The sequence below is a fragment of the Vulpes lagopus genome, chromosome 7 (genome assembly GCF_018345385.1).
Source record: "Vulpes lagopus strain Blue_001 chromosome 7, ASM1834538v1, whole genome shotgun sequence".
In the NCBI taxonomy this organism is placed as follows: Eukaryota; Metazoa; Chordata; class Mammalia; order Carnivora; family Canidae; genus Vulpes; species Vulpes lagopus.
In genome coordinates, this window is record NC_054830.1 from 77,173,562 (window position 1) to 77,199,881 (window position 26,320).

Genomic DNA, 26,320 nt, shown 5'->3' on the forward strand with positions numbered 1-26,320 from the left:
CTGTATTCCAATCACAGACATTATTTTTTAATGCAGTGTTTTTGTTGCTCCACTTATGTTTCTACCTTTCCTCCAAATTTTCTTCCAAATTTTTTGGAAAATTTTCAAGCCTGCAAAAATGAAAAGAAGGTGCAATGATCATCGTTTACCCTTTACAGAGGGATGCCGGTTGTCAACGTTTTGCCGTGTTGGTTTTCCCCTCCCTCTCTTTCCCCTGCCCGCCCCCTCCCTCCCCACATGCATTTTTTTTGTTGAAGCCCTTGACAATAGTTTGCAGACATAATGACACTTCACTATTACATATGTCAGCATGAATCCCCAAAGAACAATTATATCCTCTTATATCACCATAATATAATTGTCACACCTAAAAATTTAAGTGATGTGATAATATTACCCAAAAGATGGCCCATATTCAAATTTCCCTGATTGTCCCCAGAATGTCCTTAGTGTCAGTTATTTTTGGGGGGCGGGGGGATCAAGGGACCCAGTCAGGTAGCATGCACTATAAATCCTGTCATATACTTAGTCTCCTTGAAAGTCTACTCCTTTTAATCTCGTGCCTTTTTTTTTTTTTTTTTGACTTTTGGAACATTAACCTTTCTAAAAGGCCCAAGCCAGTTGTTTTATAAAATGTTCCCCAGATCCCAAATCCAGATATGGATTTGTTTGATCGTTTCTTCACAACTAGATTTGGGTTAAACAGTTTTGGTGAGAATGCTACCTTTTTTTTTCACTGTGTTCCTTCCAGTGCTTTGAGGCAGGAGGCCCACCTTTGAACCATGAACCATTCTTGATGAGGCTAAAAAAATCAATCACTCAGCTAAGGTGGCATCTGCTAGATTTATTGTAAAGATATGTCCTCTGCTTAGTAATTATTAAGTAATCTATGGGGTGAGACTTCGAGGATAATGTCCTGGTCCCCCAGATGGTTTGAGCCTCAGTCGATGGTCCTGGCCAAGCCACCGATACATCGAGGCTGCCAAATGGCAGCTTTCTGATTCGATTCCCTCCCTTCTTCACTGAACCTTGCATCCTCCTCTATAGAAGAGCATTTTCTTTTTGATGCTTTCTTTCCGTCCTGCCTCTTTCTCTCCCTTCCTGCCTTCTCCTCCATTCATGTGGGCACTTAATATTTTACCTGCCTTAGGTTTGGAATCTCCCATTTCTCCAAGCATCCCTGATTCTTTCTGCTGAAGAATCATATTTGGGAACCAAGACCAGACTGCTAGCTCTGCTCATGGCTCCTGGGGGTCACTGCTTCTAGGTTTTTTTCAGTGGGCTGAACTAGAAAATATAATTCTCAATGTTTTTAACAAAAAGTGTTTGAATTTGAATATGACTCCAAGGAGATAATCACACACCAATATAGGACATTTTACAAGCTGCCTGGCCTCGATTCTTCAGAAAAGTTAATGTTGTGGAAAACAACAAGAACAACAGAAAGACAGGGGACTGTTCTTAGATGAAAAGAGATTATAAAAATATAGCAGCCAAATGGGAGGCGCGAGTGCTGATTAGATCCTGATTTTTTTTTGTAAATTTATTTTTTATTGGTGTTCAATTTGCCAACATATAGAATAACACCTAGTGTTCATCCCATCAAGTTCCCCCCCTCAGTGCTCATCACCCAGTTGCCCCCACCCGCCGCCCACCTCCCCTTCCACCACCCTAGTTCGTTTCCCAGAGTTAGGAGTCTCTCATGTTCTGTCTCCCTTTCTGATATTTCCCACTCATTTTTCTCCTTTCCCCTTTATTCCCTTACATTATTTTTTATATTCCCCAAATGAATGAGACCATATAATGTTTGTCCTTCTCCGATTGACTTACTTCACTCAGCATAATACCCTCCAGTTCTATCCACGTTGAAGCAAATGGTGGGTATTTGTCGTTTCTAATGGCTGAGTAATATTTTTAACAATGGAAAGGGCATTTTGGGGAAATTGAAGAAATCAATGCGGACTGACCATTGGATGGTACTGAACTGCTCTTCATTCTCATGAGTGTGAGAAGGACACCGTAATGCTATCGGGGAATGTTCTCAGGGGGTTCATCCTGGGCTGATGGGAGTGAAGTGTCAACGTGTTTATAATTTCAAATGCATCAAAATCAAAAACTAATGTGTGTGTGTGTACATGTGTATACGTATGCATGTATGTATACATATGCATATATGTGTGTATTTATATAGAGAGGAAAGCAGATACGGAAAATACTGAACAGTGAAGGGTATATGTTCACTGTACTGTTTTTTTCAACCTTTTTGTGGGTTTGAATACTTTCATAATAAAAAGCTGTGAATGTGCATGTGGGTGGGGTGGGGAGTGAGGGAGACTATATTTCTCCTAGTGGACAGTGAGGATGTATCCAGAAGTCCCTTTATAGATTTTTCTCTATGTGATTGATACACTCATAAGTGCCTTTGTTTTCAGTTCTTAGGGATTGATTTCTTTCTTTTTGTTGATTAATTTTATTTTTAAAACATATGCAACATTTAGATGATTCTGCAGTCAAGAGTATGCAGTAAGCAGAGAATTTCTCAACCCCATACAGCTTCCCTCTGCTATGTTCCGTGCCTCTCCTGTAGATGGCCATTTTTCATTTATCCTTCCAGTGTTTCTCTTCCAAACATACATAAATGTGCTTTTCTTCCTCTTCCTCTTCTGTACTCAAAAAGGAAGGTACATACTGCATTTGCTATCCTGCACCTTCCTTTTTACCCGCTTAATTTTCCCAGAGCTGTTTTATCAGCATATAAAGACATTCCTTATTTTTTTAACAGCTGCATAGCACTTCTTGATGTGGATGTTCTACAGTTTGCACAGCCCAGGCCTCTATCAGTAGACACTGGGGTTGTTTCTAGTCTGTTGGAATAACCTGGGACCCCATGTCATATATGTGCCAGTGTGAAGTGGGGATGAATTCCTAGAAGTGGGATTTGTGGGTCAAGGGAATGCATCTGTAATTCTTCTAGAAAATAAGTATTTGCTGAATGAGAAAACTAATGAATGAACTTGATTAAGAAGAGCAGAAAGTAAAAGGCTGATCTCCAAATGGAGACGTGAAATAATCAGACTGAGTAACTGTCTTGAAGGAGGCTGGCTTCAGACCCCTCTGACGTTGTCTCCAAGGGCAGCCGTTTTCGTTCCCTCAACCTAAAGAACGAATTCCTCCTCAGTTTGAGAAGCAAACACGGAACTGCAAAGTCATGAAAGGGTAGAGCTGAAATAAAAAGCCACCCAGTGCCATCTCCTTATTTTAACAGCAAGGAACCCGGGGGCTGAGAGAAAGGTGGAGAAGAAACCCCAAATTCAGCTCAGTTCCATCCAAAGCAGTAAACACTACATGACGTATCTACTTGGGAATAGCGCATACTTGTTTGTAGGTTCTACCAAGAGTCAAGTGTCAAACTGTACTGCGGAGAGCCCCCGAGATACCACATGAAGAGCACAGTGGTTCAGACCCCTGAGTGCAGGCCGTCATGGCACCATCGCCTTCCAGGGACTCTCAGTGTAAATGGGTTTTGTTTCCCATCTTTTATGTTATTCTGGGGCATTCAAATGTAGTCATGATGATAAATTGGATCAGGTGGAGGCTTTGACTGGCTGTGTGCGTTCTGGCCGGTGATGTGGGTGGTCATGTTTGCTGAGGATAGTCTGACATTACATAACCGTGGCGTTGGTGGCATTCTGATTTGATTCTAAGCAGGCAGCATGGAGCAGCAAATGAGTTTAGCCCAGTCCAGCTGTGGACTCGGGCTGTGAGCCTGGGCGAGTCCCTTGTCTTCTCTGGTCCGTGTTGTGTAAAACCAGGAGTCAGGCAGGTTCAGGATGGCAGATAAGTGAATGACGTCGCTGGCATCACTTCCCCATCCTGTGCCAGTTGCAGGCATGACTAATTGATCACCTGACGCTCTTCACTGACTTAACCCACGTCGTCAGCCTGCTCGTGATGTCACACAGGCTCAAGCCCCTTTACCATTTCTGGTGTGGATGGTTACTTAGGATTTCCGGATAGAATCCAGGTGCCCGGTTAAATTTAAATTTCAGGTAAATAAAGAATAATCATCTAATACAAGTATATCCCCAATATTGCTAAATATGGCAACCCTCTTAGGGCATTTCTACTTATGCAGTTATTTCTCTTTTTAAAATGAGATAAAAAAATAAATAAAATGAGATTAACTTCTTTCATTTGAGAGATCTACTACCCTCTTTGTGGCGCTTCTGCCAATGCTCGTTCTCCAATGCCCAGATACAAGTCTAGCTCCTTCTGTATTGTTTAAATTCAGATTATGACTTAATTTAATGGCAAGTGATGGAGATTTGAGTAGGAGATTTTTATTTCTGAGGACTGTAGATTCTTGTAGGACTCCTTAATGAACCTGCAATCCAGGGTTTCCCAGACCTCAAAGACTTTTGGGTATATACCACTTGTATTGTTAAATGATTATTTTCCTCTAAATACACTCATCCTTTTATTTAAATACCATGAATGGAAAATCAGTATAATTGTCTGAGATGTTGTAAATGTTAAAAAAAGAAAACACACCTATTAAGATATAAAATATTAATCTGGGGCTCAACTAAAATCATCAGGTTTGCCATCAGCAGTGCACATAGAACAGGACAAACTCATGCAAACCCCCTGCTGGTATGGAAATCCCCTCCATGATCCTGATAGATAGATGATTCTTGAGCATCTCCTTGAATACTTCCAGTGATGGAGAACTGAGTACTTTGCAAGATTTTGATTCATTCTTGAACATCTCACCGTTAAATATTTCTTCTGTATATTGATCCCTATCAAGCTCCTGGGAATAGTCATATATCGATCTTAGTTTGCTCTCTGGGGCCCCACACACTAAGTCTGCTCCCTTTGCATCCATTCATACATTCATTTATCAACAAATATTTGAATGCTTCTTCTGTGACAGCTTGAGTGGTTGTTATCTGACAGTCGCATTGAGGGAAGTAAGGATGTGCTTACAATACAGTGTGATGAGGTCTGGGGGGTGGGGGGGAGGGGCGCACATGACCTAGATGGAGATGTGTGTATGGGTGATCAGGAAAGCCTCTTCATAGGGGAACGAGAGAGGGCCTGATGTGCTCTGGGAAATAGGAGGCCAGAATGAGAGGGAGAGAAAGGAGGCTGACCAGTAGCAACGGTGAAGGGCGACCAGACCAGGTGGGTTTTGCAACCTTGCCTTCCATCAGCACAGGGCCTTATTTCCTATACATTTTCACATCCAAGTTCTCATGTATTTTTTAAGAGCCTTGGAGAGTCAGTCTGGACAGAACTTATTCTGTCCATTTCACAGGCAAGGAAACTGAGGCCTAACATTGCTGGCAGACTTGCAGCTCCATCTTTATGTTCCATAGCCACATATCCAGGTGGGCTCATTTCCTTGTGCCCCAGCTCCAGCCCCACTGGTTCAGGATGACTCAACTTAATTTTCCCAGTGCTGACCACGAAGCAAATCTCAGCAGTCTGGAGTCCAGAATTTTCCTGCTCCCTTCCTTGGTTATGGGAGGCATTAGCTCCCATTGGCTTAGGTGAACTGAACCTAAGATGACTCCTTCTTTTGGAGGCCTGATGTCCCTGGGATCCAGCCTTCTCACAGCAAGGGGAAAAACAGTGCTAGGAGAACTGAGGGATAGCAAGGAAGGCTCCCTGGAAGAGGTGGCCATAAGCAGGCCTGGACGGATGAGTAGGAGCTGGCCCTGAAGAGATGAGAGGATCCAACGACAAAAATCCTGCTTCCATTTTCACTGCAAGCATCAAGGTGGGCCCCAGCACACCTTTCTCCCCCTATAGATGTGATTTCAACCTATCCACTAATTAGAGGTGCTAAATTGACATGAAGAGACGTGATTTTTGCAGTGTGGTAATTAAAAGGCAGTTGGCTTCACAGCTGTGATCACACGAGAGCACTTCTTACCCATAAAGACATCAGCTGAAAGCAAAGTGCAAAGGAGCAGAGGAAGCCAAAGAGGATTCTAATGTAATTTGCTAATTTCCTACATTTGTCACCTGTACAGCTGTGAGGGAAAATGGAACATTTTAACCAGAAGTTTAAGAGAAAATTAAAGACATACATTCTAATTGTACACAATTAGACAAGCAATATAATCATTATTATTTTTTTAAATTAACAAGCCATTTTAAATTCACCTGATTAGGATTTGGAAGGCCTGATTTAGAATTATGTCCCTGCCTGGTGGCAGCCACGTTGCAGCTAGCAAACCCAGGCATTCACTGGAGCATCTCATCTGTGACATGGGTATGCTCCTCTCCATTCTGCCTTCCTTGGGGTTAAGGTATTACTGAGGGAGAAAAGCTTTGTAAGTTAAAAGGTCTTTCATAAGGGTATGAAACACCATCAAATCCTGGTAACTAAGTCTAGAAGTTGTGATCTGACATTAGCAATCATTCTACTCGGATCCTGAGATGGGGGTGAGGTAGATTAAATTAATCTCCTGGAATACAGAGAAGACAGATCCCAAAAGGTGAAGGAGGGTTCCTAAATTGCACAGTGGGTAGTGGAGCTGGCGTTCAGGCCCAACCTATCCAAACTGAAAACGGAATTCCTACCCTTATGGACCATACTGCTTTCTCAACATTGTCTTTGTCTTGGTTTTACTGTGCTTCTATTTTGCTCCCATTTTTGGCTTAAAAAAAGGAAAGAAAGGATTTGAGGAAGTAATATTTGTTTTCCAACCTTCTTTACGTAAAATAGTGATAGAACTGTTTTGGTGGGGAATGAAGGAGTAAAACTCACAGGGTGCCGCATAGCAAAAGGTTGTATCTAAAAGAGCAAAAGAGTAAATTACTTTACAATTTAATATTTACAAATAAATAAAAGCTATTTCTTAAACTAGGTGATGGGCAGTTCAATATTGGTTTCATTATTACTCCTTAAGCTGAACGTATTTTGTATACTTACACAGTTATATGTTGCTTATATATCATGATAAAAGTTTAAAAAGCAATATATGAAGAACTTTCTCTTAAATAAAGAGAATATATATATATATATATACACACACATATAAGGTTTGTTTCATATAATTGAATTGGACCACCTTAGAGAATCAAAAACATGATAAGTCAATGATTCAGTATTATTGTTTCTTTTAAGAAGATTTTATTTTTTCTTCTCCTTTCTTTTAAATTGCCCTACTTGCTTTCTTGTCCTGTGCCAGGTGCCCCCCTAAGAAACAGCCTTGCAGATCAGAGAGAGAACTGTGGGCCAAAACGAAAGTCCCAAGTTCAAACCCTAGTCTTGCTATTTGCTAACATGTGACTTTGACCAAGTCACTTAACCTCTCTGAGTTTCAGTTTTCTTATTTATAGAACGGGAGTAATAATGTCTACTCTGCCAGCATGGTGGATTTTTGTGGAGATCGAAGTTAGACTAAAGAAGTAAATATGTTTTAGTGGTTGTTGATTACAGAAAAGAGGCATAGCGGTCTGTGGAATGAGCAAAGGCTCATGCAGTTTCCCTGCTCTGCCTGTTGCTTGCTGTGTGACCAAGTGCAAGTGACTTGACCTCTCTGAGCCTCAGTCTCCTCATCTGAAAAGTGCAGATCATCATAGTGTCTACCTCGTAGAGGTGTTTTGCTCATTCAATGAGAAAGTGAATGCTGAGCCCTTAATGCAGTGTCTGCCCCATGGCAGGTGCTCATCATACCATAACTTTAAGGAGTCTGATGATCTGAGCTCAAACCCCAGCTTTGCCCCTTACTAGCTGCATGGTCTCAGGCAAGTCACCCCAGCTCCTTGAGCCTGGTTACTCCATGAGGAACAAAGACAAGCGATGCTTCCTCTCCCTCCCTCACAAATTGTTTTGAGCTCCCCAGAATATGGCATGAAAGTGGGTGGTGAAATCCGAGCTGCTGTGCACCTCTGAGTGATTAAAAACTAAAGCTCATCAACAGGAAGGAGACATGATTGTTCCCCAAGTGGTTCCAGCCCAGGATCTCTGACTGAAGAGGTTCCTTCCCAGCCTTACAGCAAGTCTCTGCACAACACCCCAGCAGGCTTTTTGTGGGAGCGGGACTTCAAGAACTCACCCCAGTGCCTGGGGTGAGTTCCTTTCCCCTGGCTAACTCAGAAAATGCTTTGCAGCCGCTCCACGTCACATCAATCTCACGGGCATCTGTGGAGAGGCACTCTGTGTCCAAACAGTTTTCCGCCAGGGCTTGGGTGCAGCAGCGACCTGGCGCAGGCCTGATGTGGGCCCGGGTTCCCAACGCACTCAGCCTAGCGCCTTTGTATACATCCTGGCACTGGCCACAAACAGGGTTTTGTCAGAAGCTTCCTGAGAAAGTTGCGTTCCATTCATCTCGGCTGAAAGGGACCCGAGATGACAAATACTTCCCTCATTTAATTACAGAAACGGTCCGCAAACCCATGGAAAAAGATTAAACCAAGCAGAGAAAAGAGCAAGCCTCCATCATATTTTGCCCTCCTTGCTTCTGGCCGGAGTTTCCCACCTAGGATCTAGCGATGGGGGCCGCCCCTGGTTGTATTTCCCACCTGAAACGTGCCGTAGCTCCGCAGAAAAGTTAAAGTCAGAGGCCCCAAACCATGGAGAGAATGAATTGCATTTAGGCAAGAATTCATCAGTGGCTTGGAATTTAATAAAGATTCTGAAGTTGGGAGGTGTATTTACATTTTTCATCTGGGCTTACATCTGCAAAGAGAAGTGAGACACAAAGGCAATTATCTGAATAAATCAGAGCAAATGAAACATGTACCCACACCAGGCTAACAGACCTCTTCATCATTTTCCTCAGTTTTTGAAGAGAAAAGCAGAATTGTGTGGTTGCAAGGAACCTTTGAAATCCATTGTCCATCATAGTCAAGAGGTCAGAAAACAGATAACCTAGAAGAAATGATGTCCATGTTCTCACAGTCACAGAGACAGGTAATAAGCCCGGTTTCCCAACTCCCTAAAGTGGCCTTGTAGTGGCCTCTGTTTAATGTTAAAGTGACTTGTTCAATATGCAGACCCTAAACTCACAAAATATTTCATGCCAGGCTGGAGCTTCCCACCTGGGGAGAGATGCTGATGACTCTCTCCCCATCCCATGGCGCTGGTTAAAATGAGTCCCCCAGAATCTCCCAGGACCAGCCATGCCCACCATGGGAACTTGCTTTGTGTGAGACTCTGGAAGCCTTGGAATCAGCTGCCTTGCCGCTGGACTACTGGGTCTCAGAAGAAGGAGTAAGACCCAGATCATTGCCCTGTCTCATTTGGGACTGGCAGTTCAGAGCTGGTTGAAGAAAGAGAACCAGATATGAAGTTAAAAGGCCAGTTTCATCGTTCCTGTACTGACCTCACGAACTACATCACCTTTCTTTTCCATGGTTTCTTCAGGTCTGAAATGGATGGTTATTTCTACCTCAAAGAACCGAGCGTCTCTAAGACCAACTGACATTCTACATGTGTGGCAGCTTCAATGATTATAAAGTAGATGGAACTGGATTGATAAAATCCTACAAAGCTTTGCCTCCTGGCACTCTGAACACTACCTCATAAAATAATAATTGTTCTGAAAAATAATAGACTTTTCCCTCTCTCCTCCACCATCTGAGTGAGAGCCCCAGTTACCAATCACAGAATCTGGACAGCTACGCCTCTACTCACAGTTGCTGATCTTAGAAGCAACCAAGATGCTTTATCCTCTTCATTTATACCTATCTTTGTAAATTCAAACAGAGCTATAAATTCCTAGGAAAAACTGGATAGGAAGAAGACAGGAGAACACTAAGGGTACGTTACATCCTGGGAAGCAGAAACCTCCCAAGTAAAGTTTTATGGGCAAGAAAGAAAAACCCTGACAGCAACGCATGATGGAAATTTAATGTACTTTGTTGATTCACAGTATCAGAAAATTAGGCACCGAGGGCCAAGAGGTCACCTCATTAATGTAGAACAGCAAATAGTGAGCACCTCCTGGACACTAAAGACTATGCTCAAATATTTATTTTCCACTTTTCTCGGAAAAATATTCAATTATAATGTATAAAGACAGGAAACAGGGCCACGGGCAGTCTATGTGTTGTGGTATTTGATAAGCCATGTCTGAAAAGACCTGCCTTGCTTTTGACAGTGAGTATTTTGGAAACACCTAACATTCAGCCTTTGAAAAAGTATTGTTAAAAATAATTGAAGGTGCATAATACCCAGAAGAAGCAGAGGAAGAGTCCACCTCTGAAAATTATCTGTTACAGAATAGAGAAGAAAATTCTAGAAAAACATTTAACATCCTCAATCACATGCAGAAAATATATGGTCTTGATGAATAAGCCTGAGATAAGATGACAGGGTAAAAAAAAAGTGTGATCATAAAAAAAACTTTTAGGAAATGGAAAATCTCAATAACACAATAAAAATATATTAGAGACAGTAAAACTTAAAAGTGAGGCTGTTGAAAAGCAGATTAGCAAACTCATAGAACGAAGAACCTAAGAGGCTAAATGGTTTACATACAGCTGTTCAACCACATTACAGCCAAAGGATTGCAAAGTCCAATAATATTGAAGTGCCACCATATCCCAGAAAGATTAACAGATAATACCGAAGATTGGCCAGGATATGAGGAAATGAGAACCCTTGTGCCTTGCTGCTGGGACTATGGATAACCCAGCCACTTTGCCAGAAATTAGCGAAACTAAATATGCACGTACTCCATAGAAAAAGATATGGAATAAAATGAGATGCTCTTGTAGGATATAGAGGTGAAGTAATGGAAAAAAAATATGATCAGTATGGAAGTAAAGAATGAAAAGACAACATCTAAATAATCAGACTTCCTGGAGGAAAGACAAGAATATATATTATTATATAATATATAATATATATGTATTATTATATAATATATTTATAATCAATATAAGATTACATATAATACTACATTTATATTATATATACATATTTTTTTTCTTGGTTGAAAAGCTTGAATGTATAGATTGAAGGACTCCCAGTGTCTCAGATAAAACCAGAGTGCCATGCCAAGATCTGTCTTGGCAAATTTTTTGAAATCTAAGGGGAGAAGTGTAGCCCAGGAATTTCATACCCAGCTAATTCTACTGTGTGTCAAGTCAGCAGGGTGTCATCCTCAGCAAGATTTCAACCACTTACCCTTCTTCAGAATATCAGAAGATACTCCAGCAGTTTGACACAAGAAGCAAGATTAATATATCTAGAATGGAGAGGAGTAGACATACAGTCTGAGTACTAAAGAGAACAAGAGGAAACAAATAGGAAGCATACAAAGAGAGTAAGACTGCCAGGGCGCCTGGGTGGCTCAGTTGGTTAAGTGTCTGACTCTTGATTTCGACTCAGGTCGTGATCTCAGGGTCATGAGATGGAGCCCTGTGTCAGTCTCTGGGCTGGGCATGGAGCCTGCTTAAGATTCTCTCTCTATATATATCCCTCCCCCACTGCCTCCTCTCTCTCCCTCTTTCTCTTTCTTAAAAAAAAAAAGCAAAAAAAAAAATGAGTAAGACTGATAACAAGATAAGTGCAAGATCAAGTATTTACAGCAATAAGCTTACATGTTTTAAAATCCAAGTGCTCTTTTCAAGAAATAGACTTTAAAACAATCTTAATAGAATGCAAAGAAAAGGAGGATCAGATTTATGACACAAATGCAAGCAGAAATAAAGGTTTCAATATTAATATCAAGCATGATATAATATAAATCAAACAGTAACAAAATGACAAAAAATAAAATGACAGGAGGTTTTTTTACCTTGATAAATATTTTAATTCTCAGTTCATGTAATGATTATTAAGTGCCTGCTATTTGCAACTATATACATTGCTAAAAAATAAAGATATAATTGTAATGAACATTTATGCTCAAAACAACATAAAATCAAAGCATAGAAAACAGGGATTGTTGAAATACTTAGAGGAATTGTCACAGATGATAGAGAAAAATTTAACAAGTCTTCCAGTCTTTGACAGATCAAGTAAACAGAAATACAGAGCATATGATAAGTTACTTTGGTTGATTATACCTGTTATACATAAGAAATCTGATAAAGACTTTTATAATTTACAACTTGAGACTGCATTCTCTTTTCCAGCCACTGTGGAACTTTTACAAAAATTGATTGTAGAATAGACCACAAAGAAAAGTCTCAATAAATTCCAAAAGCAGGCACTATACATGCCAAATTCTCAAAATAATGCAATAAAACCAGAAATGATAACAAAACTGTAAAATAAGTTTAAAAGTACTCTCTGAAATAAATCTTTGGTTAGGGATTAACCCAAGCCTCAGTAACTCAGAGCCTCAATCGTAGTGTGTTTGGGAACAAACTTGGTTGTGTAAAATAAGGAGGGAGAGCCCAGAAAGGGTGGGCACTGCATTGAGGGCCATTAAAGCAGCAGTCCTGGTGTTTCCAGATGCTGAGTGACAGCCACTATGCCAGTGGGCAGCCATCAAGGGGAGAAAGAGCACTGGTGTTGGAGTCCTGTAGACCCAAATTGGAGTCCCGCTTCTACCTCTTAGTGATGAATATCTCAGTATCTCCCATTTCTAGCTTGCTTCTTCAAAACTCAGGATGTTGAGCTGTATTTGTGGTTCTCAGCCCTCCCTGGGCATCATAATCACCTGCGAAGTTTTTTTAATAATACTGATGCCTAGTAGTCCTGGGCCCAGAGATTGATTCAGTTGGTTTGGTGTGGGACCAATGCATCATATATTTTTTAAATCTCCCCAAGTGATGCTACTGTGCAGCCAGGGTAGGCAACACCAGAGCTAGGTGAATTCTCAGGTTGCCCCAGTTCTGAAATTCAGCAGCGCTGCTAGGCACCTGCAGCCTTTGCCCATAGAAGAAAGTTTTAGGAGGCTAAAGCCAGAGGCACGGTGATGCAGAGCAATCTAATCAAAGTGAGCATTATCTCAAATGGGGCAGAAAATGCCAGTGCCAGTTAATATTTTGCACCCAACATGATTTAGACTGGGGGCATATATTGTATTCCAGGCCTATTGTAAACACAATGGGCCATTTATTCACTGAACAGTAACCACTGTAATTACCTACAGGGCAAACATATGAGGTTGTTCAAGCAACAATTAATTGTGGACCTGAACCTGATGGGACAATAGCGATAAAGTATCAACCAGAGTGTGATTCAGAAACCACATTAGAAAACCAATATTTCCCAAATTGTGTTAGATAAGCATTTGGGGGGATGTGATGACAGATATACCATCCCAGGTCCTGAAGAGTTACTCCCTGATTTTTTTTAATAGCTCCTTCTTACCCTGGTAGCCGTGGGAGGCTTGAAATGTTGTTTTAATTCTGAGAGAGGAATCACAGATGCTGTGTTCAAGGGGACCGTAGAGAGCATCTATCTCTTGTGCTCACTCTGGGACCCAAATATCACCTGCAGGCAGGGGTGCTGACCTTGTTTGAGTTATAGGACCCTCTTGATGAATCTGATTGGAAGCTGAGGATCCTCTTCTCAGAAAAATGTGCGTGTCAGTATGCACATACCCACACAACTCTTTCATATAATTCTTGGGGAGCTCAGGGACACCTTGGAGCTCCTCTGTATTCTCACTGGGTCGTGCTCCTAGTGAGCATCCTCCATTTCCATACCTCCAGAAACAGGGGTCTCACTACTTGAATTGCTGGACAACTCTGAATGCTGGTGTTCCTCAGTGTGTCCAGCTGAGATTTTCCTCTCTGTATGTTCTTCTTCCCATTGGTCCTTATTGTACTCAGAATTTTTCTAAACAGTCATTCTGCCCTTGGCCTTTAACAGTCTTGGGATGATGTCCTTCTGTCCATGATGATCTTAGAAGTTGGCTCCTCCAGGTACCCTCCAGCTCCGAGTGACAGCTGATAGGATATTTTGTGTTCATCTCCAACAGATGGGATGTGTTGAGGTTGCTGATCAAACCCAAGAGATGTAGGAATCCTAGATAGTGGCTGTTTACCCTCTGAGCCAGACTAGGAAAAGGGACAGGGTCTCTGCTGCCCCACTCTGTGTAAGTCCTAGGGAGGAAAAGAAGGAGCACTTTCTCAGGTGACAGGAGAGGCAGTAAAAGCATCTTCAGGTGGGGCCTGATCTTATTTCTCTGGATGCTGAAATTGGACTCTGGGATGTATTAGATCTAGAGCTGCGGCTGGGAGCAAGGGCTTAAGGTGAAAGCCGGTGGCAAGGGCGTGAACTTGCCTCAGCTGTGTCCTCTTTGGATCAGGGATGTACACTGAAACAAAAGAAGGAAGGAAAAAGGAGAGGAGAGGGATAGAGGAAAGAAGAGAGCAACAGAGGGAAGGAGGGAGGGGGTTATGGCAGACTGAAAGAAACCATGGAGGAATTAATTAATAATCCCAGTGGGGGAAAATCCTTTTCCAAATATGACCCAAAGCTTGAGGACATAAAAGGGAAAAAATTGATAAATTCAACCACATTAAAAAAAAAAGTCTCTATGCCATGAGACACTATAAGAAACATGAAAAGAAAAAGTACAAACTGCAGGAGAGGGGGTGGTGAAATGAGCAACTTCTATTGCAAAGGGCTAGTTTCGTTAATGTAAAAGATCACTTCTACCAGCTGATAAGAAAAAGACTAAGAGTCAAATTGGAAAATGGGTAAAGAATGTGAACGGTTTCCAGAACAAACTGCAAAGTGCTCTTGAGCATAGGAAGAGGAACTCAGCCTCACTTATAATAAGGTAAATGCAAATTAGAAGTGCAACCAGATACTGAGCTTCCACTGGCACACAGCAGAGATCAAAAAGTGTGATAAGCACCTTCTGTGGGTGAAGCCGGGGGACAGGGAGAGCAGAGATCAGAGGAGAAGCTACAGAGGAGGTGACATTTAAGCGGGGCCTTGGAGGACAGATCATTAAAATCCAATTTAGCAACTTACTGGCACTTAAAAGAAAAAGAAGGAATAGTGAAGGGGAAGATAGACACAGATTTGACTACTGAGTATAAATTAAAACACACACACACACAATGCAGAGCAAACAAACTGAGAAATTCGCAGTAACTGCAGTAGTCTGAGTTCAGATGCTGTACGTACAAAAGTCTTCGTTAAACTCAATAATAGAAGCATTAGAATACCAGTCAAAAATAAACAAAGACCATGACAAGGCAACTCCTAAAATAGAACATACTACTAGTTAACAGTCCCATGGAAATAAGCTCAGCATTATGCATAACCCATGAATGCAATAGGAATCATTTATTTTTTAATGATAAATCAGTATAAGATTATATGGAGAAGGGTTTAATTTCTCTCTGTTGATAAGACTGTGGTGTGGCGAAATTGGCCGTCTAATTATACCTGGCTAGTGGGTGTATAAATTGGCGTAATTTGGGGGTGGCAGTGGCGGGGGGATAAGTATTAAGTCTTTAAAAGCTCATCTCCTTTATGTGGGAAATTTTGTATCATGGACTCTATCCTACAGAAATAGCCTAAACTGTGGAAAAAAGATGCTCTGCACAAAGATGCTTGTAGAATAACATGACAATAACGACAAATTGCAAACAGTCTAAATGTCCCCAAATTAGAGATGATTCAGTAAATTATGGTATGTTCATATGCTGGAGTATTATGCAGCTATTAAAATGTTTGCAAGGAGTTTTTTAACAAGATGGTTTCAAGGCTTGTAGGATAATGTTAGGAGGGAGCGGGGGGTTCAATCGTGTACGTAAAATGATCTCAAAAATCTCTCTTTTTTTTTTTAAATCTCTTTTTTAAAACAATCACTGTGTGGGGCGCCTGGGTGGCTCAATAGGTCAAGTGTCTGCCTTCAGCTGAGGTCATGATCCTGGGGTCCTGGGATCCAGCCCTGCCCTAAGGCATTGGGCTCTCTGCTCAGCGGGGAGTCTGCTTCTGCCCCTCCCCCTCTGCACCTGCTCTCTCTCATTCTCTCTCAGATAAATAAATGGAATCTTAAAAAAAAAAAAAATCACTGTTTATGGAAAAAGGACCAGGAGGAAATAAACTACCTTGATGGCTCATTGTCAAGGAATAAATTATTGGTCCTCTTTTGTTTTTCCTTCTTTCTCCTTCTTTTGCATTTTTTTTTTTAAAAAAAACCTCCTCTTCAATCATAATGTGTCACTTTCACAAATGTCTTGCCCCACGTGTTGGGCCCCCACATCAGGGTCTCTGTTCCGTTTCTAATGGTCCTGGGCGCCCAGCCGTGAAGCCCACCAGTAAAGGTGATGTCTCTTTCGTGTTTTCCAGCTTTCCTTTGCTGCCACCACGCCCGTCCTAGCTGATAAGAAAAAATACCCTTATTTCTTTCGGACCGTCCCATCAGATAATGCGGTGAACCCAGCCATCCTGAAGCTGCTCAAGCATTACCAGTGGAAGCGAGTGGGCACGCTGACCCAAGACGTGCAGAGGTTCTCTGAGGTACGTGTGCCGAGGGCGTGTTCACACTTACCTGTCAACTCTTGTCTCCCGCCAGCGGGCAAGGTGGCCTCATCGGGGATGGCTAATGTCACAGGGCTTTTAAGCAAGCTTTTACTGGCAGGCTCAGAGCTGTTTCACCGCCGACGAAACAGAGCCAGTGGCTGAGGAATTTGCACACGGGACAGGTGAACACTTCCATCCTAGATGGCTCAGGAGGGGGACCTTCCCTTCTGTCGTGCCTCTCGCTAAATCGTGCGGTGGATTCCCTGGAGACCCCTGCAGGTTGACTATCCTCGTCACTGATGCCGAGTGACCACCTAAAATCATGATGTGCCCCCAAGAGCATTGCTACTGTGAGGGGAGTTTGGGGAGGGGCCGGCTTGGAACGAAGGCTCCTGGGTCACTGTGGATTGGTGGGTTTGTTTGGGCTTTTATTTGGTTGTTTATTTTAATGGCTTACACACATACATCATACGTGGTGTTTCAGGGTTTCGTTGTTTTTTTTTTTTTTTTGCTTCCCCCCCCCAAAAAAAGTTGAGTATAGATGGTAAAAAAACAAAAGCATTGATTTGCTCAGTTCCCCCCAAATCCCACTTTCTCTCCCAAGTGAACCCCGGCTTTCAGTTTACTGTTCATCTGCCCAGAACTTTTTCCATATGTTTGTTTAGACTCAGATGGCTTCATACTATGTATTTTGGTTTTCTCACTTCACTACGGATCTTAGAGGGCTTGACTGACCTCATTCCTATTCATGGGCCCTGGTGTTCTATCGGACCGATAGGTGGTAATTTACTGACTGTGTGCAGCTTTTTCATATCACAGCCATCATCTTCTGTCTCGGCATGCATCTTCTCAGTAGATTTCTAGAAGTGGAATTATTGTATTGAGTCATTTATGATATTGCAACAAACCGACCTCCAGGAAGGCTGTTCGGATTCCTAGGTCCCACCAACTGTGTTTGAAAAACCCCCATTTCCACACTTCTTTACTAACAGGGGATATTAACAAATGTTTAAGAAGTTTTCCTACGTGGATGAGTGCAAATTGATTTCTTTCCTTTTCCCCCATTCTCCCTGGAGCTCCTACTTTCCTTTTTTTCTCCCACATGTGCTCTGGATACTCAGAGTGCCCCAGCAAGGTAAGCTATTCCACCTGTGCTTAGCAGCCCAAGAGGAGACACTGTGAGCTGCGTGGGTGGAGGGTATGTGTGAGGCAGGTGTCCTGGATGGACCTCAGCGGGAGGAGTCTCAGAGAACTGGCCCTTTGTGGCAGTGGGGGTGGGGGAGGGTGTGTGTCCAGGAAGGTGGATGCAGAGCAGGGTTGGCAATCACAAGACCTGTTCCCACTGCAGCCCCACACTTACTCTCTGAGGCTTTGCCCCACCTCTCTCGTGGGAAGGAGAGCACACTCCCTGCATTGGCTGTGGGACCTTGGAGAAGTCACCTCACTTCTCTGAGCTGTGGTTTCCTCCCCTATAAAATGAGGGCAGTAGCCCTTCTCATGTCTTCCCCGTAGTTCTTGCCCAAATCAGCCAGATTTGAAAGAGCGTTGTAAATTAGAAAGTTCATGCACAGAGAGGGGTGTTTTTGGAGGTGCTTGAAAGGAGAAGTGTTCAGCCCTATGGTCTGTGATTATCCAGACAAGGCAGGCTTTCCCCAGGCAAGGCTGGTCCTCGTCTTCCCACCTCTCCATTTCTCAGTCCCTAGGGAGAGGCCGTGGGAGTGACTCATTGCCAAACACTGCGGAGGCTTTGGCTGGAAGATTGCCTTCTTTACAGCAGTGACCAGTGCTCTAAGATGAGTGTCAAACAGGTAGATGGTGAGGGTGGGGATGCCCAGTCCTGTGGCCCTATTGACATGGGGCTCTGCAGCCATGTGGAGAGACCTGCTTGTTTCCATCAGTCTTGGCTGTCAGAGCGTGAGGGGCCTTTAGGGCCCAACCCACTCATAGTGTGGAAGTGAAAACCAAGTCCCAGAGAGGGGAAGGGACAAAGTTCTGGCTTTCAAAGCACCTCTGAAGTCATGAAGGATTGTTCACAGAGAACTCGGGACTGAACCCCGGGATCCTGACTCCCAGCGCAGGCTTCCCATTGCTCCTTCTTTCCATCCATAACTTCCTGTTGTCACATAGGAACTGCTTGCAACTTGGGAGGTTTGAAATACCCCCAAGCCCTGGTTTATTTTTTTTTAAGATGTTATTTATTTATTCATGATAGGCAGAGAGAGAGAGAGAGAGAGCCAGAGGCACAGGCAGAGTGAAAAGCAAGCTCCATGCAAGGAGCCCGATGTGGGACTCGATCCGCAGACTCCAGGATCAGGCCCCGGGCCGAAGGCAGGCACTAACCCACTGAGCCACCCAGGGATCCCCAAGCCCTGGTTTAAAGAAGATAAATCATTAGTCCTGACTTGATCAAGTGCTTTATAGATTCCCGAACACTCTAGCAGCCAACAGCCTGGTAGGAAGGGGTTATGCACCTGTTTAACAGCTAAGGAAACCGAGGTTTGCAGAGGGCGATGGGCCTCTTCCTCCACGGCATATGCTGATAAAGGGCCCACCCAAGGCTGCCTGCCTGACCCTGCACTGCTTTCCCGGTCATGCTGTCCTCACTGGGGTCAGGTATTGGCAGTTTGGGAGCACATCTCCATCCCTACACAGCTGTGTTAGGGCCCTCAGCTGTGGTTTCAGGGCATCTCAGTGGGAGACCTCTTCTCTGAGGACAGGATGTTGCTTGGTGGTGTTGCTGGCAAGGACCCCTCTTGATTTAAATCTCTCAGCCCAGCTGACTCCTCTGTGTGCCCAAGGGTTTTGGCACCCCGCTCCCAATGTCTGGGCTGCATCGCTGGAGTGCAGGCTCTGGAAGCTCGCCAGGGGCTAACAGCTTTTCATGAGTGCAAGGGAAACTGGATTCCTTTTATGAAATTGGTCGATCAGCAACGTCAAGCACTTCTGTTCCAAACTGGTGCGCTGGAAGGATTGTCCAATGAAAATAGTCCTGATGTTGGGGGGAGCTGGGAGGGAAAGCTTAATCCCAGAAGCTTATTACATTGGGACTGCAAGGGGTGCCAGCCCACCTCGGGGCCAGCTGCTCCTGTGGGGCCCAGCTCATGACCAGGGCCCAGAGGCTCCCTAGGACTTGGATCAGATGGGCCACTCTCCAGACTCCACTTTGCGGAGCAAGGGCTCCATGGGCCCAGACAGTTTCCTTCACCTTGTTGACTTGGATGTATAGGATCTAGAGCTGCTCCGAGACAAACAAGCGTCCCTAGTGAACACCGGTGGCTGAAAAGATAGAGCCTGCCCTGCCCTCTCTAGGAGGGCAAAAGATTTAAATGAGCTGAGAGAAGAGGAAAGAACGTGGTTATCAGGCAGGCTGATCTCTAGGCCCTGCTTGGCCAGGCCAGGCCAGGGCTGTGTGGTCACAGCAATCCACTTCATCTCAGTGGGATTTAGTTTCCTTTGTGTAAAACGGGGATATTTACCCCAGCCTTACGGGGACTCAGGGATGAGAGTTGTTAGAACGAGACAATGAAAGACCTCTGCCTTGTAAGTGCTCACTCAACGGACATCCTCTCCTCCACTAAGTCCTGGGACAAACTCTAGGAGTGCGTATCCGTTCACTCACGGAATACTGTGTGCCAGGGTGTGTGATGGGCACAGGCCCTGTACTGTGAGAGGGCCGGGGAGGGATGGACATGGCCTCGGGGTCAGTGGGTGTCGGGCCTCCTTTACGGGGTTCTAGACTCTGACTGACCATTAGAATCACCAGGGGCTTTTTTGTTTTTTAATACATTGGTTTCTGCCCCTTCTGTCTCTGCCCCCACTTTTAATGGCTTTGCTGGGCTCTATACCATACGGTTCATCCATTGTCAGGTTCAGTTCTTTTCAGTAAACTTGTGTGGTTATGCAGCTGTCACCACAACCCCGTGTTAGAACAGCCCCTTCACTCCACAAGTTCCCTTGTCCTTGTTTGTAGTCAGGCTTACCCCCAGCCCCACGTTCATTTATTTGCTCCATACTTTCGCCTGTTTCTGGAAATTTCACAGAAATAGAATTATGCAACATGTGCTTTTTTTGTGTCTCGCCTCTTTCATTTAGCATCATGTTCTTGAGGTTCATCCATGGAGCCTGTATGAGCAGTTGGTTTCTTCATTCAGCTGAGTAGTATTGCCCCTGTGTGGATAGGGCACATTCCAAGGATCACCTGGGGAGCTTTTAAAATCCTGATGCCTGGGCCATCCCCGCAGAACAGTCGTGTCACATCAGATGACCCTCGGCATCAGATCCCGTGTGTGTTCTCCAGGTGATTTCGGAGACCTTGGTTCCCAGTGGGCTCAGCCAGAAACTCAGGGAGGGAAATGGCGCCCCCTTGTGGAGGGGGCCGTTGCTGTCAGAGTAGCCCCCGTCTGCAGGCAGCAGGACCCCCCTTGGCAGGTGCAGGTGCAGGTGCAGGTGCGGTGACGGGTGCAGCAGGGTGGAGAGGGTGGAGGGTAGCCTTGGCCCAGCGCCGGGGCTCTACCGGGTGGAAGACAAAGGTGGGGGCGGGTGATGAAGATTGAGGGTGCTGCTGAGTGGGTGCTCCACGGGGCCCGGGCTGGAGAGGGATGAACAGACAGATGGCCCGTGGGCTTGGAGGAAGTGGAGCTCTGGAAGTCTCTGGGAAGCTGGAGGGAGCTGGAAGGGTGGGAGACGTGGTCAGAACTGGAGGAAGGATGTAGGGATCCAGGGGCCGGGCCCTGGCTCTGTGTGCATGGCTGAAGTGGAGCGCTGGTAGATGTTACTGGAACTAAAGAATAGGAGGTGAGAGACCAGAGTACTGAGCGACATCCATGTGAGCATGGCAGTCAGAGGATGGAGGCAGGGCTTGGGGTGGCGATGAAGGCAATGAGCAGGCTGCCTGGGGAACCAGCAGACAGCAGCAGGGGTAGTCGGGCTCCTCTTCCACCCCCACCCAAGTTCCAGGTCCTGTGGTCTACGAAACCATCTTTGCCAAGTTATTCTATAGTTTCCCAATTCCATGACGCAACTAGTTGGCTAAGCACCCTTAGATAAACCAGTTTCTCCAGGCTTCAGTTTACCCTTCTATAAGATGAGGGAGTGGGCGGGATGCCTGGGTGGCTCAGCGGTTGAGCATCTGCCTTTGGCTCAGGTCATGATCCTGGGGTCCGGGGATCGAGTCCTGCATTGAGCACCCTGCAAGGAGCCTGCTTCTCCCTCTGCCATTGTCTCTGCCTCTCTCTGTCTCTCATGAATAAACAAAATCTTAAAAAAAATAAAAGAAGAAGAAGAAGAAGATAAGGGAGTGGGGCGGGTTGTGTGTGATCTCTCCTAGCTCAAAGAATTTGTGTTGAGGGCCTAGGGAGATCTGGTCTTCGACCCTGTTCCAGCCACTCCCAGGGGTGTGGCCACGTGAGAATTACTTCGCCTCCTTATACCTCAATTTCTTCATCTGGAAAATGGGGCTGATAAGTGGTAGCTAACTCTCTGGGTGGTGGTGAGGATTAACTGTGTTTAGAAACTTAAAGTACTGCGAGAAGTGCCTGGCTCATAAGCACCATGCAAAGGTGGCTGTTATTTTTATGTTCATCTCGAATCTGGCTCCTTAGCCTGAGGCTGCCCCCGCTCAGGAGCCCAGCTGTGTGGCTGCATGGCTTCCCTTCCTCCATGCCCTCCAAGCAGGCTCTGAGACTCCCGGCCCTCCTGCTGGTCCTCAGTGATCGCAGGGCTTCCGGGGCTGACCTTTCCATACCAGAGACCTCCTCCAAGTGATGGGATCCTCCGAGGCCCTTGATCTGTCCAACACCAAAAGGGCACCATCTGCAGAGTTCCTCCTGAAAAAACCAGCCTTCTCAGCCCTCAGGAGCCCCTTCTGGCCCTTTGAAGCCTTCCAGGCTTGCCAAGTCACCAGCTGTCCCACCAAAGGGACCTCTGCTCACCTTCTCTAAAGTTACTGCTTTTTTTCTTTTTAATGGAGCAGTCGCCTGGGGGACAGTCCTGCAGCGAAGGACAAGGACCTTGTGCTTGCATCTAATCCAGGAGCCAATCTTAGTAGGCATCAGCCCTCCTCTGTTGCCCTAAGAGGGAATGAACTCCTTGGCGTGAAGAGACCATCCATGGCTGGAGAGACCATCCATGGTCCCCTGAGGCCTCCTTCTTTCTCACCTCCAGTCACTTCCCCTCCATGCTGGCTTCTCTCTGCAGGAACATCCTCCTCCACACCTGGCCAACCATCCTCCCCAGGCTGGATGACACGTGCTGTCTCTGCTCCACACACCTCCCTCTACCCTAGGCTTCTCTCCCTACGTGCTCCTTGCACAATGTGGTGTGATACACCATCTGCTTTTTCGCCCATCACCCATCACCGCTGGCCAGGGAGTCCCTATGGACAGGAGCCAGGCTGACCTCTCTGTCCCCTCCACCTACATGCTGCCTGACACAATGCTGAGTGCTCAGCAAGGATTTCAGTCAATGACTCTCTATGCACTGGGCCAGATTCTTAGGGGCAAATGCAGTGATTTCCCCTCTGTTGCCCTCATTCTGCTTGCACCCAGGATGGTGAGATGGGGAAACGGGTGCAGAGAGATCTCTGCCCCTAGCTTGAGTCACAGGAGCCATAGTGAGGAAGGGAGGAGCTGGTACAGTCAGCAAGTCACACTCCCATAGAAGTCAGGCAAGCCATTCTGTCGTTTCTCAGCTGGGTTGTTTTTTTTTTTTTTTAAAGACTATTTATTTGAGAGAGAGAGAGAAAGAGAGAGAGAGATAACAAGCAAGGGGAACAGCAGGCACAGGGAGAGGGAGAAGCAGGCTCTTCACCAAGCAGGGAGCTAGATGCAGGGCTCAATCCCAGGACTCTGGGGTCATGACCTGAGCCAAAGGCTGACACTCCACCTACTGAGCCACCCAGGCACCCTTGAGTTTTAGTTTGGATGTGACATTGTTTGTTGGTGGAAGTCCTTCTGGAAACCTCACTGGAAAGTCCTGGGTCAGCCACTGGAATCAGCAGGGGCCGAGCACCTGCCTTGTGGTTGTTTCTGGGTGGCAACGATGTTGGGTGTTGGAATGCACCCATGGTACTTTGTGTCTGAGTGATTTTTCTTGGCTGTGTCATCCTGGGATGTTCATCCCGAGTGGTTGACACTTCAGAATCCTGGTTTACCAGGATCAGGTAATCCCATCCTCTAAAGCAGTGGTTCTCAAAGTGCAGCCCTGGACCAGCAGCATTGCATCATTGTCACCTGGGAACTTGTTAGAAAAGCAAATTTGAGAACTCTGCCCGGCCACCCTGAGTCAGATCCTTTGGGCTGGGGCCCAGTCTACTGAAGTTTTCAAACCCGCATCTTGGAGGAATGGGCAGCTTTCAGCCGAGGCCACTGTAGCCCTAGGCCAACTTTATCTGAGAAAAGGGCCAGGCATGCTGGAAGGGCGGAGGCACCTCTGGTCTCTGTCCTTGGCTTCCCTCCAGGCTGCAGGATCACCTGGGCCCCCCACACAGCCGCGGATCTTCCATCATTAGGAGGCAGGAGGGGACTCCTGACGGACCAGATCCTCATCCCAGTGGTCCTAGGGCCCCATCCTGTGCCCCAACTTTTATCTGAAAACTTGCTAAGGATTTTAGGTGACTGGCTGTGTGCCCTTAGGCAAGAGACGTCCTCTCCTTCTCTGGGCCCTTACTCCAGCTCCGGGAGAGACCTGGCCTGCGGGCCAGCCAGCCGGGATTGCTCTGTATCCGGCCTGCCCACACCCACACAGCTGTTTGTGGCGGCCTCTTTTGCATTTAGAGGGGGTCCATTATTTCCCAGGGTGTATGTATATATGGTTTTTGTATAATTTTAATAGCTACCTGTTTATGTTATTATATACCAGGGGGGAAAAGATTACTAGCTCATCAAAACTGTACTTCGGTGATGTTATTGTTGAGAATGGAAGCTTCATTTAAAAAGTGAGGCTGTTCAAAGGAAAAAACTAATCTAGCAAGCACCTGGGTAGTGCACTTAGGTGGTGAAATTGCCTCTAAGGGGTACAGGAGGAACTGAAGCTTGGGGACCCCTGGGATAAATAAAACCCATCCAGCTGCCTGTTCATTTAACAGACAGCAGTGGATGAGGGGTGGAGGGTAGTGCTTTCCTGGTACTGGTAGTAATAGGCTTTTCCTTGCAACCCTGGTCCAGTGCAGATATTCAATAGGGGAGGGTCAAGGTCAAGGACTGGACCTGAAGACCTTCAGCTTTCTGAGGCTGAAGCTCCATGGGGCAGACTCTCGGTTTTTGTTTTTTTAAGATTTTATTTATTTATTCATGAGCAACACACACACACAGAGAGGCAGAGACACAGGCAGAGGCAGAAGGAGGCTCCATGCAGGGAGCCTGACATGGGACTCGATCCCGGGTCTCCAGGATCACACCCGGGGCTGAAGGCGGCGCTAAACCGCTGAGCCACCCGGGCTGCCCGACTCTCGGGTTTAAGCATCACTTGTTCCTTCATGTGAGTGCTCCCAGGGGCAAGTGCAGCCCGCTAGCAGGTGCTCTGCTGTGCCCATCCCTGCAGAGTGGGGAGAGCCCATGTGGGTAAAAACCATCCCCAGTCAGGGCCTGCGGTTTCCAGGGCTCCTGCCCTCCTGGTGGCAGCATTCTATGGCAGTGAGCACACACCGAGGAGGGCACTCAGGGTGGCTGCGGTGACCAAGATTTCTGAAGAAAAGGCGCATCTCCAACCTGGATGCCCTTGATCTGCCCCAGAACTTCTGCCCTCAGGAGAAGCTTTCCTCCCTCCACTCCAGAACATGGAGGAGATGGCTACCCCCTCTGTGGTGCGGGAGGAAGACCCTGGGGTCTGGCCGGTGCTTCCTCCCTAACACTTCACACCAGGTCCCCAGAGCTGAGCATCCCTCTACCGCTCACACCCCAACTCCTACAGGAAGGACAGGAGGGGCAGCCCGGGTGGCGCTAAAGTGGTTTAGCGCCACCTTCAGCCCAGGGCCTGATCCTGGAGTTCCAGGATCGAGTCCCACGTTGGGCTCCCTGCATGGAGCCTGCTTCTCCCTCTGCCTGTGTCTCTGCCCCTCTCTCTCTCTCTCTCTCTCTCTCTCTGTCTCTCATGAATAAATAAATAAAATCTTAAAAAAAAAAAAAGAAGGACAGGAGGCTTGGCTGTGGGCATGTGGTGCCAAGCACCAGGGCTCATCCCTGGCCAGGGAGAGTGCTAATCTTTCAGCTCACCAGGGCTGTGACAGCAGATAAATATACCCCCTACCCAGGCCATGTGGATCCTGGAACACAGGGGTGAGTGAGGGCCCAGAATGAGATTCCAGAGATTCTCTGGGTAGGGGGTGGGGGGTCCTGCTCTCCATGACAACCTCAGAGCCCTCACCAGGGACACTTCCTAGGGCCTCCTACACAATCCCTGGGCCTGGTTCCCAGAGCATGACTCTAGCCCCGTGAAGCAGAACTTTTGGAGTGGGAAAATGTAATTATAACATCATCTCTGCCATTTAGGGGGTGCGGGTGGGGGACTGTGTGCAGGTGATGACATTCAGTCACCCAGCATGGGGCAAGCTCTGTTTCATAGACTCAGAAAGGATTAGGTCACTTTGCCAAGGTCTTAGAGCCACGAGGTAGCAGGTGCAGCTATAAACCCAGGTTTGTGCCCGCCCCTGTGGAGAAGAGACCACCAGCCAGGGCCAGAATCCCTACCCCGATTCCCACCACAGAAGCAAGGAGGTGGATATATAGACCAACCAACTCATGTCTCAAGGAGAGCTCCTCGCAGTCCCCTGCCATTTTCATCAAGGGATTCCGCATTAAATTTTTATTATTTTCTCAGATTCTGAATCTCAGAGCCCAGCTCTTCTTTCCACACCTGCTCCTGCTGAAGTATCTCAGGATGCTTTGTTTCAGCTGGGCCTCTTGGCTGACAGGG

At 45.9% G+C, this 26,320-nt stretch overlaps 1 protein-coding gene across 1 annotated transcript in view; it reads left to right on the forward strand.

Annotated features, from left to right (window-relative positions):
• Window positions 1–26,320, forward strand: part of GABBR2 (gamma-aminobutyric acid type B receptor subunit 2) — a 348,859-nt gene that overhangs the window by 124,050 nt on the left and 198,489 nt on the right. Inside the window, exon 3 of the mRNA XM_041763142.1 lies at window positions 16,238–16,408. Coding sequence (XP_041619076.1) covers window positions 16,238–16,408 — 171 coding nt within the window. The remainder of the gene's footprint in view (window positions 1–16,237; window positions 16,409–26,320) is intronic.